This window comes from Tachypleus tridentatus, chromosome 4 (genome assembly GCF_004210375.1).
Source record: "Tachypleus tridentatus isolate NWPU-2018 chromosome 4, ASM421037v1, whole genome shotgun sequence".
Classification (NCBI taxonomy): Eukaryota; Metazoa; Arthropoda; class Merostomata; order Xiphosura; family Limulidae; genus Tachypleus; species Tachypleus tridentatus.
The window spans coordinates 28355838-28373160 of record NC_134828.1 but is presented as its reverse complement, the minus strand read 5'-3'; the positions used below and the strand labels follow the sequence as shown (position 1 = coordinate 28373160).

Sequence of the window (17323 nt, the reverse complement as noted above, 5' to 3'; positions counted from 1 at the left end):
ACACTGACCCCATTGTTATTATTGGGCCCTTTCTCTTTCTGTTGGGTGAGCTTAGTAATCTCTTACCCTCTTTATTTCTATTCTCTCCTTTTCTAATTTTTAGTCATTCTTCTTCTCTGTCTACATTCTTCTCCCTCTAGTTCTTGTTGTTGTTTAACAAACTCTCATAGATCATTATCTTTGAGTCCAAGTTGCTTTCCTCTCTCTATCCATTTATCAAAATCAGTTGACTTGGTTATATAGCATGATTATAATCTCTACACTGTATTCAGCACTACTACAGTTCTGCACGTTATGCCTATTTCTGCTGTCATTCATGTGTTCTCATACTGCTGTTACCACTTTATAATCCTGGCTGGCTTACCAAATGTCAGTTTTTTTTATAGGGGCTGGTTTCATTACGTAGGTGTCTGTGAATTGATGGCAATAAATCTGAACAATAAATACACAGTACACAATCCACTTGTTTTAGAATAACATATTCAGACTAGTCAAACATACACACAAAGATTTGTTACACTATTTATTATCAGAGTTGTATCCAGAACTTTGAATAATTCTCTTTTTTCTTTTCTTTTTTGTCAAAGTTTACACAGGTGAGTTCAGTTAATCCTTTAGCAAGATAAGTTATTCAACTCTTCTCTGTTATCACAATATAATTAGTAGAAAGTTCACTTACTTTACCTGGTGGGTTATCAAAGTTGTATACAGAACTTTAAGTAATTCTCTTTAAAATCAATAGTCCACACAAGTGGGCTCGGTTACTTTAGAGCCCGACTGACAAGATGAATTATTCTTTACTCTGTGTTGTACAAAACAGCCTGAGATTACAATACTTTTAAACCATCACTATACATTATCTTTGTCTAAACTAACAAATACAGTCTATATTTCTCACTAACTTTGTCTGGCTTTTAATCATTTAATTTCTTCTCTGTATCTGCATGAATTATCTAATCCACTTGTAACAACAGTATTTACATAATGAAAGTTCTAGAAGCTTGAGTAAGATGTCAACAGTATTACAAAAGCCTAGTATAACAATCAAATTGCATACACAATGTATGACTCATAAAGAGTTATGTAACAAAATTGTCATAGCTGTCACATATTTAAAATAATTAACTTTTAACACTTGTTATGAAAACTAGATAACCATTAAATATTAAATCACTAAATAAACTGAGCAATATCTCTTAAAACTACACAGTTTTGAATGTCCAACAGACATCATATGCATAAGGAAAGGTGTAGTGATTTGTAGTGACAGAATGAAAGAAACAAGGTGATGTTGAAGCAATAAAATAAAACAGTTTGTTGAAAAAATACTAAAGAGAAAACTGATTTCTCATTAAAAGAACTATTGTCAAAGAATGAAGATAAAATGTAAGTTAAGGAATAAGAAACAAGCAGTATTTTAATAAATATTGTTAATAAATAAAAATAAAATGCACATTATGAGCAAGCTGAAGAAGATAAAATTTTATGATAATTCAATAGTTTCTCTTCATTTTGTCTTGTTTATGCATCTAGTTTTACAAAAGAAATATCAAAAGCAGCTTGTTCTACTTCATTGTGAAATTATTCACAATTTTGTGTGTATAAAAAAAACAAAATTAATTTATTAAAAAATACATAATGTTTGGAATTTTGGACTCTTTGTTTGTATATGTAAAAAGTTGTCACTAGTATGATTACTTTTGTTGCAGTATGATGCTGAGACTGGCTTCAGAAGTTCCCATCCTAGAAGATACTCTAATGAGAATATTAATTATTGGACTTTCCAAAGAGCATCCATTGAATGCCTCTGATACCTTGGACCTTGTTGATCAGCTACTCAAACGTGTGGGTTCAATATCTGTAGAAGGTGAGAAAACTTTGTTTTAACTGGAGATAAAATGTGCCAGTTCAGTACCTGTAGAAGGTGTAAAAGTTTTTCTTAGTGTATGTTTGCTAAAGCAAAGCTAAACTTATTAATTCCAGTTCATTTCTTTTTGTGTGTTTATACTAACACATTTACTTTAGTTGCTTATTTTTATGATAAAAGTTTGCTATATTTTCAAGATGTTTAAAACTTGATTCAGGTTTCCGATTGTATTTTTAACACCTGTTTTTTGGTTTTTTTTAGGATATCCTGTTTTGGAGCTACAAATTCAAGAAATTTTCGATCTTATTTTTAACTTGTGCGCATACCATCATCCTGACAACATAAGTCTACCACCAGGGTGAGTAGGGTTAAACTATTTTTAATATTCTGTATTAAAAGAAATGTTTGGTGTTTTAAAAGTTACTGCAGTGTCACATTTGCTTGTGTACAAGTATAATTTTAGCATTTTAACTCAACACAGTATTACACAACTTGTATGCATATATATTATAACCATAATTATTTATGCCAAAACAAAACACATTATAATTAAATAAAATATACTGCATTTAAAAAAAAGAAAAAAAAAAAGATCCTAGGGTACAAGCTACAATGTGGGATTATAAAATGTATCCTAGGTTTTGGAGGTAACTGAAGAATTATGACCCACATTGCAATGGGGATACACTGTCTATCAGTCTTAACCTCCAGTTCATTAGTCTCACATAAATATAGACATAATTTCTGCAGTCACCTCCAAAACGTAGAATACATTTTATAATCCCACGTTGCAGCTTGTACCCTAGGATATTTTTTTCCTTAAAATTCAGCATATTTTGTTTAATTTTAATGTGTTTTGTTTTGACTTAAAAGTTATGGTTATATTATAATTAATCAGAGGTTGGAATATGCTATTTCTAACACTGTCCTTTCTCATGGTTTTGTTTACTTATTTAACTTCATTTAAATGTATTTACTTAATTTTCCTTAAGTGTGATATTTGGTGTTCTTAAGTCAATACAGTGTCTCGTGAATGTGTACATAGATGTGAAGACTGGTGTTTTTAACTTGTCACAGTAGCACACACACTTGTATAGATTTTTATCAATGTATCATTATTCCTATTTAACATACTAAATATAGTAAAGAAACACAAACTGTCATTTGATTTAGAGATATACCTATTTTGAGGAATTCTGTCCCTCATCAGTAGCTCTGGACAAGAGCAAATTGAAAACAAGACTGGGCTTCTTATACATATATGTACAGTGTTATGGGTTATATGTTCCAAGTAGGACCTTTTTCCATCTAGGATTTGAAGAATACTTATTATTGGTGCTACCAGTTTTCCTGATTTTTGTTTTAAAGGCAAATATATATAAATATTCTTGTATTTGTAAAGATGTCTATCACTAAATTAACCCTCTCACTACAGACGTACCTCCCTGTGCAAGTCATGAGGCTTTGTGAGTTGCATTTAAAGTTTAGTTAAACTATATTTTTTATGGTCTTCCAATGAATATAGAATACAAATGTAGCTGTTGATCAATATTTTAATAACATGCAAGATTTATGTTCTTACTTTTATAAGGCAAGATAGAAAAAAAAATAAAATTTCCCTTACTGTGACATTTGCTGTATAGGCATGCTACCTTTTCTCTACTTTACTTACCATTCTCCAAAAAGTATGAAATTTAAGTTAAATAATTCATTGTAATATTGTCATTGCTCAGGCAAAGCATAATTTTCATACCCTTCAATCTTATTTGGTCACAGAGCCATGAAATAGACAGTCAGGCCTCTGGTGGTTACTATGTTATTCAAATTGACCAACCTTGTATAAAGTTAGGGTAGAAAAAATAACAGAGGAAAAAATAGTTTTATTGATTAAAAAAAATTTGAAAATTATTTAGGAGGTTTTATAGATTATGCAAAACAGAGATTTTTGAGATGAAGAAAAGTATTTTTAATCTTAATGTAGAAATCACTTATTATTTGGATTATTTTATATAGATTCCTATATGTATATATATTCGTAGACAAATATTTAGTAAAAATACTTCATTAGAAAATATGATGTTTGTGTAATGTTTATGAAAAGTTTCCCAGACTGCTTTTGAAGATACACAAAATGTGCAATGGACTTGGTAGATAGCTTGATGTAGCTTTGCTCTAAGAAAAACATGCAGAAAATGTGTGAAAGTTATAGTATGGAAACTAATGAGTACAAAATGGTTACAAGATGATTTGATCATTGTGAAAGATATAAGGACCAGATCAGAAAATTGGTTTCTGTAGAAAAGTGAAACAAAAATTTAATCAATATAGTAGAATATACCAAAGTGAACACCAAAAGGCCAGTAAAGGTTTATACTAAAGTTAACCCTGAAAGGCTGGTAAAGGTTTATACAAAAGTGAACCCTGAAAGGCTGGTAAAAGTTTATACTAAAATAAACAAGAAAAGAATGTTTTACTTCAGAAATGTCACATATTACATATCCAAGTAAGAATACTTTTTTTAAATTTCTTTCTATTATTCAGATACCAACCCCCAAGTCTTGCTATTGCTGACCTGTACTGGAGAGCATGGATAATATTACTGATACTTGTTGCACACAACCCATCAAATTTTGGTAAGTTTTCATTCTAATTTATCACACTTTCTGAATTTGATCATGAAAAACACAGATATTGCTTTGAAAAGCTATATTCAAAATGAAACAATTTGTAAAGTCAGTGCTCTTGATTCACTTAACACAGAACACATGCTTGGTGATCTCTTTGTACTTGTTTAAAGTCTTTGTAGCTCTGATACTACAAACTTTTGATATGATATGTTTATTTTCACAACATTTGACAGTAACATTAAGTAAAAATTATATATTTTGTTGTTATTTTATCTACCCTACCTCTACATGGGACTGGTAAGTTTGACTGGTCTTATAATTATTGAAAAAAAAAATGAAATAAATCTAAATTATCTTTTTTTTTTCTTTCTTGACTTCAAAATATAAAAGTTATCCTAAGTAGCTTTAATCTGGTAACAGTATATATCTATTTATAGTTAAGCCTTATTGTTCATGTTCAACTACTGTCTGTACCATTATAAACTGTAAATCACTTGGAGAACTTGCAGCATATACATTACACTGTTAAATCACCCACAAGCTGCTCACATGGGTGCCTTGTGAAAAATTATTATGTTATTATTATTTGTTTTACCTAATCTAATATTAACTAACCTAAAAAGATCCCTATTTTTACATTTTAGTTATTTTTATAATAATAAATAAAGAATAAACATGAAAAACAAGAAATAAAGTACTTATCCATGTCTTTTTTATTTTTTCTTGGTGTATATTGTCAATGACACCTAACCGTACTTTTTCATACTGATGGTGGTAATGCACTAAATAATTTTGAATTGAATCAAATAATGCATCAAATAACATAGGCAAATGGTAGACAAATTCCCCTCTCAAAGTTTTTCTGGCTTTCTAACTATGCAATGAGAGCCATTACAAAGTTGTCCAAGCTATCTTATTGGAATGAAGCATGTATTATGAGTGAAACTGATGCTTATTTGTTCAGAGCACAACGTTATGCAGTAATTCGTTTGATAGATGAAAACCTTGACTTTCTGTTGGTTATAGGTAATATGTAATTAAATGTAAGAGAGAACTATTAATTAATACTGAAAGAGAGGGTGTGAAGCAGGGTTTCTGATTTTCACCAAACAAAGCTATGTCACACCAGGGGAAATTCAGGATATTTTAAAATATTGCCTTGTAAAATTAAAAACTTGTATACTATTTAATTATAAATTATCAGTAAGATTTTATGCTGTACTAATTGGTATGACATAAACAAAAGTTAGTTTAGTAAGATTGTGAATGTAACACAAAAGATTTATGTTATGCTCAGTAAAGGACATCTGTGGTGTGAGAGTTAAGTGTCTTGAGTTTTATAGACATTATAAGCTGTAGCTGTAGGCTATTACCTTAGTTGTTTAGATTTTTATAATGACTAGACGTTTTAGCTGAAGACTTCTGTTTTAGCTATCTTGTGTTTTTATAGGTAGTGTAGCTTGGAACAACTATCCAACACTGAGAATACTAATGGAGATGTGCATCACAAAGTGAGTGTAAATTTTCCTTTAATTAGCTTAGGAGGATTCCTTAGTTTATTACTAATTAGCCAGCTGGGAGGATCCTTTAGTTAGTATATTTATATTTAACTAGCTGAGAAAATGCCTTAGTTACTTTGTTTCCAGTTAAATAACTGTGAGGATACCTTAGTTGTATTTTCAGTTAACTAGTTCAGAGAATCCCCCAGTTTATTTCTAGTTAGCTAGCTGTGAGGATCCCTTAGTTTATTTTCAGCTTAGAGGGTTCTTATTGCCACTTCATTTAATTATGTAGCTGATAGGGTTTCTTAATTACATTACTTCCAGTTAAACAACTGATAGAATCACTTAGACTTGTTTGGGTCTTAGTTAAATAAAGGGGTTCTTTCAAGTGTGTTTAACTTTCATTAAATACTTTGTTTAGTATTTTAAATTGCCATTTTTTACTTTCTCTAAGTGTAACTTGTAAGAATACACAAATTTTACTGTCATGATGTTCTCCTGAGAGTGCTCTCTGAAATTATAATACACTAAATGTTTTCACCCAGTCACTTCACATTTCCTCCACCAACCATGGTATCAGGGGAGAAAGCAGAAGAGATGTGTGCTGGAGAGTTACAGGTAAAGTTTAATGTTGTTTGTGGTGGAAGACCTGCTTTTATTGTTGAGTTACCTCTTCATTATGATATAGTATTATACTAGTTGTTTCATCATTGTTGAACTACCATTTCTTTATGCAGGGTGTTCGGAAAGTTACTGTGCAGTTTTGTAATCATATACATATATAAGTGCACAGAGACTTTCCGAACACCCTGTACTATTAGTATTATACTGGTTGTTTCATTATTGTTGAGTTACCACTTCATTGTAATATAGTATTAAAATAGTTATGCTGTCATTGTAGAACTACCATTTCTTTACAGTATAGTATTATACTGGTTGTTTCATTATTGTTGAGTTACCACTTCATTGTAATATAGTATTAAAATAGTTATGCTGTCATTGTAGAACTACCATTTCTTTACAGTATAGTGTTATACTGGTTGTTTCATCATTGTTGAGTTACTACTTCATTGTAATATAGTATTAAAATAGTTATGCTGTCATTGTAGAACTACCATTTCTTTACAGTATAGTATTATACTGGTTGTTTCATCATTGTTGAGTTACTACTTCATTGTAATATAGTATTAAAATAGTTATGCTGTCATTGTTGAACTACCATTTCTTTACAGTATAGTATTATACTGGTTGTTTCATTATTGTTGAGTTACTACTTCATTGTAATATAGTATTAAAATAGTTATGCTGTCATTGTTGAACTACCATTTCTTTACAGTATAGTATTATACTGGTTGTTTCATCATTGTTGAGTTACTACTTCATTGTAATATAGTATTAAAATAGTTATGCTGTCATTGTAGAACTACCATTTCTTTACAGTATAGTATTATACTGGATGTTTCATTATTGTTGAGTTACTACTTCATTGTAATATAGTATTAAAATAGTTATGCTGTCATTGTTGAACTACCATTTCTTTACAATATAGTATTATACTGGTTGTTTCATTATTGTTGAGTTACTACTTCATTGTAATATAGTATTAAAATAGTTATGCTGTCATTGTTGAACTACCATTTCTTTACAGTATAGTATTATACTGGTTGTTTCATTATTGTTGAGTTACTACTTCATTGTAATATAGTATTAAAATAGTTATGCTGTCATTGTTGAACTACCATTTCTTTACAGTATAGTATTATACTGGTTGTTTCATCATTGTTGAGTTACTACTTCATTGTAATATAGTATTAAAATAGTTATGCTGTCATTGTTGAACTACCATTTCTTTACAGTATAGTATTATACTGGTTGTTTCATCATTGTTGAGTTACTACTTCATTGTAATATAGTATTAAAATAGTTATGCTGTCATTGTTGAACTACCATTTCTTTACAGTATAGTATTATACTGGTTGTTTCATCATTGTTGAGTTACTACTTCATTGTAATATAGTATTAAAATAGTTATGCTGTCATTGTTGAACTACCATTTCTTTACAGTATAGTATTATACTGGTTGTTTCATCATTGTTGAGTTACTACTTCATTATAGTATAGTGTTAAGATGGTACTTTGTTTAAATGCTAGTAGATACCACTGTGGAAGATTTTACTATGTTTAAAAGCTAGTGGAAAGGAACACTAGAATGGCAAGACAATATCAATTATATTTTAATATGCAAATATTATCACGTGTTTTAATATTGTGAGATAATCCATGGGTGGCTATGCTGTCGTATTATCTGATTCATTACAAAAATTATCACTGATTGGAATGTTTAAGATAGAGCAATAACCATTTAGGTTATATATCATCCCTGTAGCAAAGAAAGCACATTGTCAAGAATAGTATTGTGTGATGACGAGAAACTGACTTGAAGTAAAAATATAATCTCAAGATGGCTGGTATGGGTATTAGCACTTTAATTGAAATAAAGTACAGTATTTCAGCTACTGTTTAAATACTATGGGATTATTTTCTTTCAGATTGCTCAGTTGGAAAAGCATGAAATTCTGGAGTTTGAGAGCCATCTGGCTGCAGCCTCAACAAAAGTTGCTATCACAGAATCCAACAGTCTGCTTCTATCTAAGTTACTTTCCATGAATCCTCTGTGAGTTATAAAGTTGGTCAGAAGTGAACTACTATTAACCATTATTTAAACTTCAGTAGAACCTAATTTAGAGAAGAAAACCTTAAAACTGGATTGAACAAAATCTGTGCACTATAAAAGTTGTATATTTATTATGTTATATTTATAAGAATGTCATCTGAAAAACATATCTGAAATTTTACCTTCATAATATCAGATATCCCGTATTGTAGCATGAAAAAAGTATTGAGAATTATAGAGTTGAGTCTTAGAATTACTAGTTTATGACCTGAAAAAAGTACCATAAGTTATATATTTGTAGTGTTAGATCTTTAAGATTTTATTTTTACAATAGGTTTTCTCTTAAGCCTCCAAAATTCCTGATGTTTTAATCTTTGAGACATTACTTTTTTAGTGGGTCCTCTCGAAAGCCTCCTGCTGCTGTCTTAGAACAATTAAAATCTTTGAATCAGTCGTTGAAACTTGGGCATCTTTTATGTCGAAGTCGTCACCCGGACTTTCTGTTAGATATAATCCACAGACAGGTGAGACAGAGAATTGGTAATCAACTGAAATATTTTATTAACTTTTATAATTTTTGATAGGAATAATTTATTGTTAAAATTGAAGTCATCAAAACATGTGGTAGGTTGTCTTGTGGCCAAAAAAACTTGCAGGACACAGTGTGTTCTTAACAGAAGTGATAGTGTTGCAATTTTGAACTTTCTGTAACTTGGACTGTGGTAATCCAAACTAACTCATATTTTCAGTGAATGTGTTTCTCTGGACACTTACTTGAAATACCAAATTTCAAGGCAATCCATTGAGAAATAAATGAGACATAAAATATCCAATGCTGATTAAATTTTCTCCTGTTTTTTTCTTGTGAAATATGCAGAAACATTATTTGATTGTAAAACATACTACACTTACATGGGTTATTTTTTTTTCAAATTTGGTATAATGATGATCTTTACATCCTACATTTAGGTGTCAGATTTTGTTTAAATGTAAGCCAAATGGCAAAGTTATTCAACAAAAAACAATTTTGATCAAAATACTTGTGCATACCAACACAAAAGTCACAGGAACTGTCAGTCTGGCATTTCTACTGCAGCTTCATCTGAGGATAAAGGATCTACTGTTTGTCATTTAGGTCAAAGACTGCTGATTTAAAACAGTAAAACTGTAGGGTTAAAGCATGTACAGGTACATAAGTATTGGTCAGGACAAGCAAACTAGATTAGCAGTTATAAACTTTTAAGTATAGATTTGCTAAATTTTATGAAATGTTGCTAATTAAAGAGTGTTTAGCATTGCATGATATTAGCACAATTTGCTGAATAATAGTGCTTGATACAACTGTACTAAATGCATGCAGATGATGACAAGAAACTATTAATCTATTTTCCATGGCATTAAGAAGTTATTAACACTGGTTTAGAGAAATGAAAAGCTACCACTATACATTTTAAAGAATCTGATTGGTTGTGAAAAGTATAAGTCTGTTTCGAATAACAGGGCTGAAATCATAAAGCTAATGTTGCTTACTATTAAGTGTCACTCCCTTACTTGGTGTGTATTGACAAAATGTCATAATATCTAATAAAAACACTTTAGGTGTGGAAAAAGGGAATGAGTGTGCAACTCCATGGAATGAAATCCAAATTTGTGGTAAAAACTGGTGGCTATATGTACAGCACAGATAAGAAGTTTACAGCAAGTATTTATTTGTTTGTTAGCTGAGTTCTGTATTTTGAACAAAAAATGCAGCGTGGATGGCCTGTAAATAAATATTTGTTGTTAGATTATTATCAGTTCTATAAATGTAGCTACCAGTTTGTCTGCCAAGTTTGTTTTCATTCTTTTAAGTTGCAGGGTTTGGTCTTTTGGCCACATTTTTTTGTTTTCACACCTGAGGTGTTCTTGATTAGATTAAACATTATTGTAGAACTCACTTATCAGATAGGATTGATATATTTATATTGTGATATCTGTGATTTCTACTTGAATTTCATGTGTCATTAATCTGAACCATAGCTTTGATAATTAAAAGTTTATTAACTTTTTCCATTAAGTTCATCTGAACACACAGAGATATAATTACCTTTGTGCCATTTTTGTTATTTTATTGCTACTGTTCTTTGTAGTCACAAACAGTAAATCTGGTACTGGATTCATCTATAGTGTACTCTAGGTTAGCTTGAGTAACTTGTGAAAAAGGGAGTCAGGTGTTGGATTCAACTATGGTGCATTGATTATTAACTTGGATAACTAGTGAACAGAAAGTCAGGTGCTGGTTTCAACTGTAGTATATTGGTTGTTAACTTGAATACCATGTGAAAATAAAGTCAGGTACTGGTTTCTGTTATAGTGTAATGCAGGTTAGCTTGGATAACTTGTGAACAGAAAGTCGGGTATTGGTTTCAACCGTAATGTACTACAAGTTAGCTTGGATAACTTATGAACAGAAACTCGGGTACTGGTTTCTACTATAATGTACTACAGGTTGGCTTGGATAACTTGTGAACAGAAAGTCAGGTACTGGTTTCTACTATAGTGTACTACAGGTTAGCTTCAAGAGCTTAATTTCTTATGTATGATAGAGTAAGTACACGACAAAAAAGGATAACATATTTAGCTCTATTGATATGTAACTTCAAGACTTGTGTTTCTAATATCATGTAATGTACAATAAACATCAGTTATAGATATGTTTTGTTATGTTGCTTGCTTGTGAATACTTTTGACATCAAAGCTGAAGCTAATAACTGAAACTAATCACTGAATAGATAGATACTCATATGCACCTGTATAAAGAAAAAAAATACAGTTTAAAATGATCTAAATATGCCTTGTGAATTGTCTAGGGTACATCTCATTCTATGCCCTGGTTGGCTGAACTCGTAGAATCCTGTGAAGGTTCTTTTAGTATGCTGCCTGTTCAGTGCTTGTGTGAATTTCTGTTGAATGAAACACCAGAAATATTCACGTGTTCTCCTGAGGGAACACATGAAGTCAGAGCTAAGGTAAGTTAATGAAGTTGTAGTTTGAATTTAAGTTTTATTTTATTTTATTTAAATTGTTTAATTCATTTTGCTACTTAGAGAAATATTTCATGTTTTTTTTTTCAGTTTTTCAAACATATTTAATGTGCAAGTATTACAAAAAAAATTTGACATACTTTATGGTGTTTCTTCTTCGATGAGTTGAAATTTGCATTTTCTTTTGATGAGTGTAAGGTTGCTGTTTTACTCTGCTGAGTTTAGGGTTAGTGTTTCTCCTGATAAGTGCAAGGTCATTATATTTCTTCTGATGGGTTTAAGGTTGTTCTTTTTCTTTGTGGGTTTAGGTTTGGTGTTTCTTTTCTGATGAGTGTAAAGTTGCTATATTTCTTCAGATGAGTTTAGGTTTGTTGTTTTTCTTCTATAAGTTAAGGTTTGGTGTTTCTTTTCTGATGAGTGTAAAGTCGCTGTATTTCTTCAGATGAGTTTAGGTTTGTTGTTTTTCTTCTGATAAGATAAGGTTTGGTGTTTCTTTTCTGATGAGTGTAAAGTTGCTGTATTTCTTCAGATGAGTTTAAGTTTGTTGTTTTTCTTCTGATAAGATAAGGTTTGGTGTTTCTTTTCTGATGAGTGTAAAGTCGCTGAATTTCTTCAGATGAGTTTAGGTTTGTTGTTTTTCTTCTGATAAGATAAGGTTTGGTGTTTCTTTTCTGATGAGTGTAAAGTCGCTGTATTTCTTCAGATGAGTTTAGGTTTGTTGTTTTTCTTCTGATAAGATAAGGTTTGGTGTTTCTTTTCTGATGAGTGTAAAGTCGCTGAATTTTTTCAGATGAGTTTAGGTTTGTTGTTTTTCTTCTGATAAGATAAGGTTTGGTGTTTCTTTTCTGATGAGTGTAAAGTTGCTGTATTTCTTCAGATGAGTTTAGGTTTGTTGTTTTTCTTCTGATAAATTAAGGTTTGGTGTTTCTTTTCTGATGAGTGTAAAGTTGCTGTATTTCTTTTGACAAGAGTAGGTTTTCTATCTTTTTTATTAATGTTAAAGTTGCTTTCCTGTTTCAAGAGTAGATCCAAGAGTCTACTGTGACAACTTCTGTGGTGTACTGCTGTTATTAAGGTATAGTTTATAAATACCAGCAGGTGCCACAGTAGACTCTTGGAACTACTCTTGAAAAGTGAAATGTATTAGTTAGTTTCTTAATCCATTGTTATATCAGTTAGAACTAGTGTTTTTCTTTAACAGAGTTTGGTTTTGCTTTACACTGAGTACATTTCTGGTTGTTTCCTGCATCAGATGTAGAGTAACAGTTTGCAGAAACTGATTTATGTAAAAGTTGTTGTTGCATTATTTGCAGGGAAATAGATTATGACACTGAGAGACTATGGAGTACAACTTTGAATAAGTTGTACTCAAAAGTTATTGAAGTTTTCAATTAGAACACCTACTATATGAATTAAGAATGTTTTTATTGTATCTAAATAACCTTATAGGAAACAGAAGATGTTATTTATTATAACTGATGATTGTGATATATACAGTTTCTTCATTTTTTTGTTTGTATTATGAACTTTTTATAACAAATTTCTTCAGATATATTAAGAATAAACTTTCAGGTTACATTAATTTTTTCCTAGCTTAAGAAAATTAAACTTTCAATGATAATTTTTATTCTCTAAGAAAAAACGAAAACAGGAGCAGCTGCTGGTCCATTTACAGACGTTGTTACATGATGCTGGTGATGATCCTCAACCGACATGTGAAGTCTTGGATTATTTCATGAGGAGACTTAGCTCACAGCAAGCTTCAGCAAGAAAACTTGCAGCAAAGGTTTAAATAAGCTAGAAAATAAGTTTAGAGTAGATCATTGTGGCTATTTTGGATAAAACTGAGTTAATGTTGTCTGTGTTGTGAATCTTGGTGAGTTGAGGTTGGATAAAACTAAGTAACCTTTCTTTTTTGAATCTTGATAAATCTTCATAAAACTGAGTAATGTAATCCTTATTCTGAGTCTTGATGCAGTTTCATAAAAACTGAGTAACACAGTCCTTATTTTGACTATTGATGAAGGTTTTATAAAACTGAGTAAAGTAGTCCTAATTCTGTATCTTGATGAGGTTTGATAAAACTGAGTAATGTAGTCCTTATTCTGAGTGTTGATGAACTTGATAAAAGTGAGTAACATGATCCTTATTCTGTGTCTTCATTGAAGTAACTAACATAGTCTTTATTCTGTATCTTGGTGAGGTTTGATAATAAAACTGAGTAATGTAGTCCTTATTCTGTGTCTTGGTGAGGCTTGATAATAAAACTGAGTAATGTAGTCCTTATTCTGTGTCTTGGTGAGGTTTGATAATAAAACCTCGTAATGTAGTCCTTATTCTGAGTCTTGAGGTTTCATAAAACTGAGTGCTGTAGCCCTTATTCTGAGGTTTGATAGAAGTATCTAACATAGTCTTTATTCTGTGTCTTGGTGAGGTTTGATAATAAAACTGAGTAATGTAGTCCTTATTCTGAGTCTTGGTGAGCTTTGATAAAAGTGGCTATTCTTATCCTTATTCTGTGTCTTTATGAGGTTTGATAAAAGTGAGTAAGTTGGTCCTTATTCCGAGTCTTGAGGTTTCATAAAACTGACTACTGTAGCCCTTATTCTGAGTCTTGATGAGGTTTGATAGACGTAACTTACAGTCCTTATTGTATGTCTTGGTGAAGTGTGATAACAGTGAGTAATGTAGTCTTATTTCTGTGTCTTGATGAGGTTTGAGAAACGGAGTAATATAGTCCTAATTCTGTCTTGATGAAGTTTAATAAAACTAAGTAATGAAGTCCTTATTCTATGATTTGATGAAGGTTGATAAAATTGAATAACATGGTCCTTATTCTGAGACTTTATGAGGTTTGATAGAAGTAACTGACAGTCCTTATTGTGTGTCTTGGAGAGGTGAGATAAAAGTGAGTAATGTAGTCCTTAGTCTAAGCCTTGGTGAAGTTTGATAAAACTGAGTAATGTAGTCCTTATTGTGTGTCTGGATGAGGTTTTATAAAATTGAGTAACTTAGTCCTTATTCTGAGTCTTAATGAGATTTGACAAAAGTGAATAATGTAATCCTTATTCTGAGTCTTGATAAAAGTGAGTAATGTAGTCCTTATTTTGTGTCTTGGAGAGGTTTGGTAAAACTGAGTAATGTAGTCCTTATTCTCAGTTTTAATAACGTTGCATAAAACTATGTAAACTGGAAATGGAAGTAAAAATGATATGGATTAGAGAGAGACTTCTCTCAGTCCAGTAATATGCGATATGGATTAAAGTAATACTGAATTTTTGGAAGTGCCTCCAATATTTCAAAATCACTTTTCTGAAATTTAGCACAAGTCAAAAGTTTCACTCCTTTCCTACAAAAGTAACTCATTTTTGTTTTAAAATGTTTAATAATTAAGCTATAGTAAGTGAATAGAAAGTTGTTTGTTTTTCCACTTCATCATTAAAGCCAATATTGGCACTAAATTTGGCACACTTGTTGATATAACACTCTTTCATATCTTGATGTTTTGAAATTACATTTTTTTTACCAGTTATCTTGCTATGAGATTAATTACCACTGATGAAGACATTAATTACAATTAATTGGCCTTTGTTCATTAGTGTTAGTCATTTTTCAATGTTTTTAGTCAAACTATAAGAATATTCACAGAGTATGTGTTTGAATTTTCATGTTTTTATCGTTCTTATGTTAGGGAGTTTAAACAGTTTGTTACTGTATTTATTTTCCCTGCTGTGTTAATTATGCACATGACATGTGACTAAAAGTGTACTTTCAGTGGTTGTAACATTATACTAGTTTCTTTTTCACAATTTCGAGGCTATATGAAATATTTAACAGTGTTTCCTCAGGATGTAAATATGCCCAGTTTTACATTAGTGCTACATTAAAGAAACAGGTATTTCCTTCAATCCAATTATATGCTTTTCACCAGAATTATCTTTATTTAAACTACAAAATAATAATAGTATACTGTTTTTAAAGTAACTTTCTAGAGTAGAATATTTTAATAGCATTTATTCTAATATCTTCTTTAGCTCAAAACTATATTTGCTTTCCATGGTTGCTGGTGGGTGTTTTGTTATGTTTAACATGTGTTAATATTAAGCTAATTATGGTAAAGAAATATACCTGTTTATTTTAGTTAACAAACTAAGGAATATTTACATATAAAATTACAGCTTTTGTTACTTTCTTTTTACACACGTTTATATCATCAAACCAAAAAGTGGTAATACTTACCTTTATGGTATAGCACAGAACTAATACTGAAACTGTTTTTCACTTCCAGGGTTTGAACCTAGTACTCACTCAACCTAACAGATCACCTGGCTCAGACGATGATGACCTCCTGGAAAAGGAAACTTCCGAACACAGCTGGTTGTTAAAGTACATGCCAATGCTCCCACACTTTGATTTGGCAAAATCCCAAGCTTGTTTTGTTCTCAGACAGGTACTTATCTCACCTACTTCAGGATTTCTGTTAACTCAACTGTAAACTTGAGGACGTATAATAACTCTATTCCAACTATTCCAGAGGGCTGTGTGCTTGTTTCTTTTTACAGTCTGTTTCTGTTTTTTAATATCAAACCTATATATATCTTTTACAGAGTTCCATTTAACTTAGTGTTACATACTTGATGCCAGAGTTATCGGCTATTCATTTTATCCAATGTTGATTTAATGACACTTTGTGATAAAGGATAGTAAATACCAGATACAGCATATAGGGATATGAGATACTGTAATTAATGGTAGGGTAGGGTAAATTCCAGATACAGTGATACTGAAATACACTCTAGTTCATGGTAGATACCAGATGGAGTTTATAGGGGTATTGAGATACACAGTAAATATTCATTTTGGAGTTTCTAGAGTATATGCAAACTGTATAATGGAGGAAAGTATTTTTGTTCTTTATATGAATATCACTTTGCCCTGTACTTGTTAAGAGTCCAAGTGAGACTGGTGTCACCACTTCACAGACAGATCGTAAGTACAAATGCTTTTGAAATACATCTGTTGTTGTGTGTACAACATACTTGTATATTTTGCTAAAATTATGTCACATTTAGTGTAGATATATTTAACAAAGCCAGCATTATTGTCAAAGTTCCTTCTCCAATACAGGGTCAGATGACTATCCCCATGCACATTTGGTTAATCTTTTTGCAATGGGTCAAAGGCCATGTCATTGTATTTGTTAATTTGCATTAAAAATTGTATTGAACAATAATTTATGAATTTATGTCAATAAGTTTGAAATCAAATAGTACATTATGACTCAAACTTTATTATTATATATGAATTAATTTCTTAATTTAAAAGTAAATGTTAAAATAACACACCTAAATATATATTTTAGTGAGTCATATAGTATGTTAAACACAGCACTGTTTAAAATTAGATGTTTGTAATGTCAAAATACTAAATCTTTAGTTTGTACAAATTAGGAACTCAAATTACTAATATTTACAAGCTAGAATATAAAATAATAACCTCGTATCTTTTTATTGTTATGAGATATGGCTGATTTACTGAATCAAACACAGTGGCCCTGTTCAGCTCTTTTCATTTTTTGAAATGGTCCTTTATATTCCATTACTACAGTATATGATTTGAATAACCAATCA

At 30.8% G+C, this 17323-nt stretch overlaps 1 protein-coding gene across 1 annotated transcript in view; it reads left to right on the top strand.

The window, feature by feature from the left end:
• Positions 1–17323, top strand: part of LOC143248758 (integrator complex subunit 1-like) — a 95218-nt gene that overhangs the window by 31732 nt on the left and 46163 nt on the right. The window contains 10 exon segments of the mRNA XM_076497442.1: positions 1710–1867; positions 2129–2225; positions 4409–4500; positions 5945–6005; positions 6542–6614; positions 8546–8670; positions 9065–9194; positions 11520–11678; positions 13330–13479; positions 15982–16143. Coding sequence (XP_076353557.1) covers positions 1710–1867; positions 2129–2225; positions 4409–4500; positions 5945–6005; positions 6542–6614; positions 8546–8670; positions 9065–9194; positions 11520–11678; positions 13330–13479; positions 15982–16143 — 1207 coding nt within the window.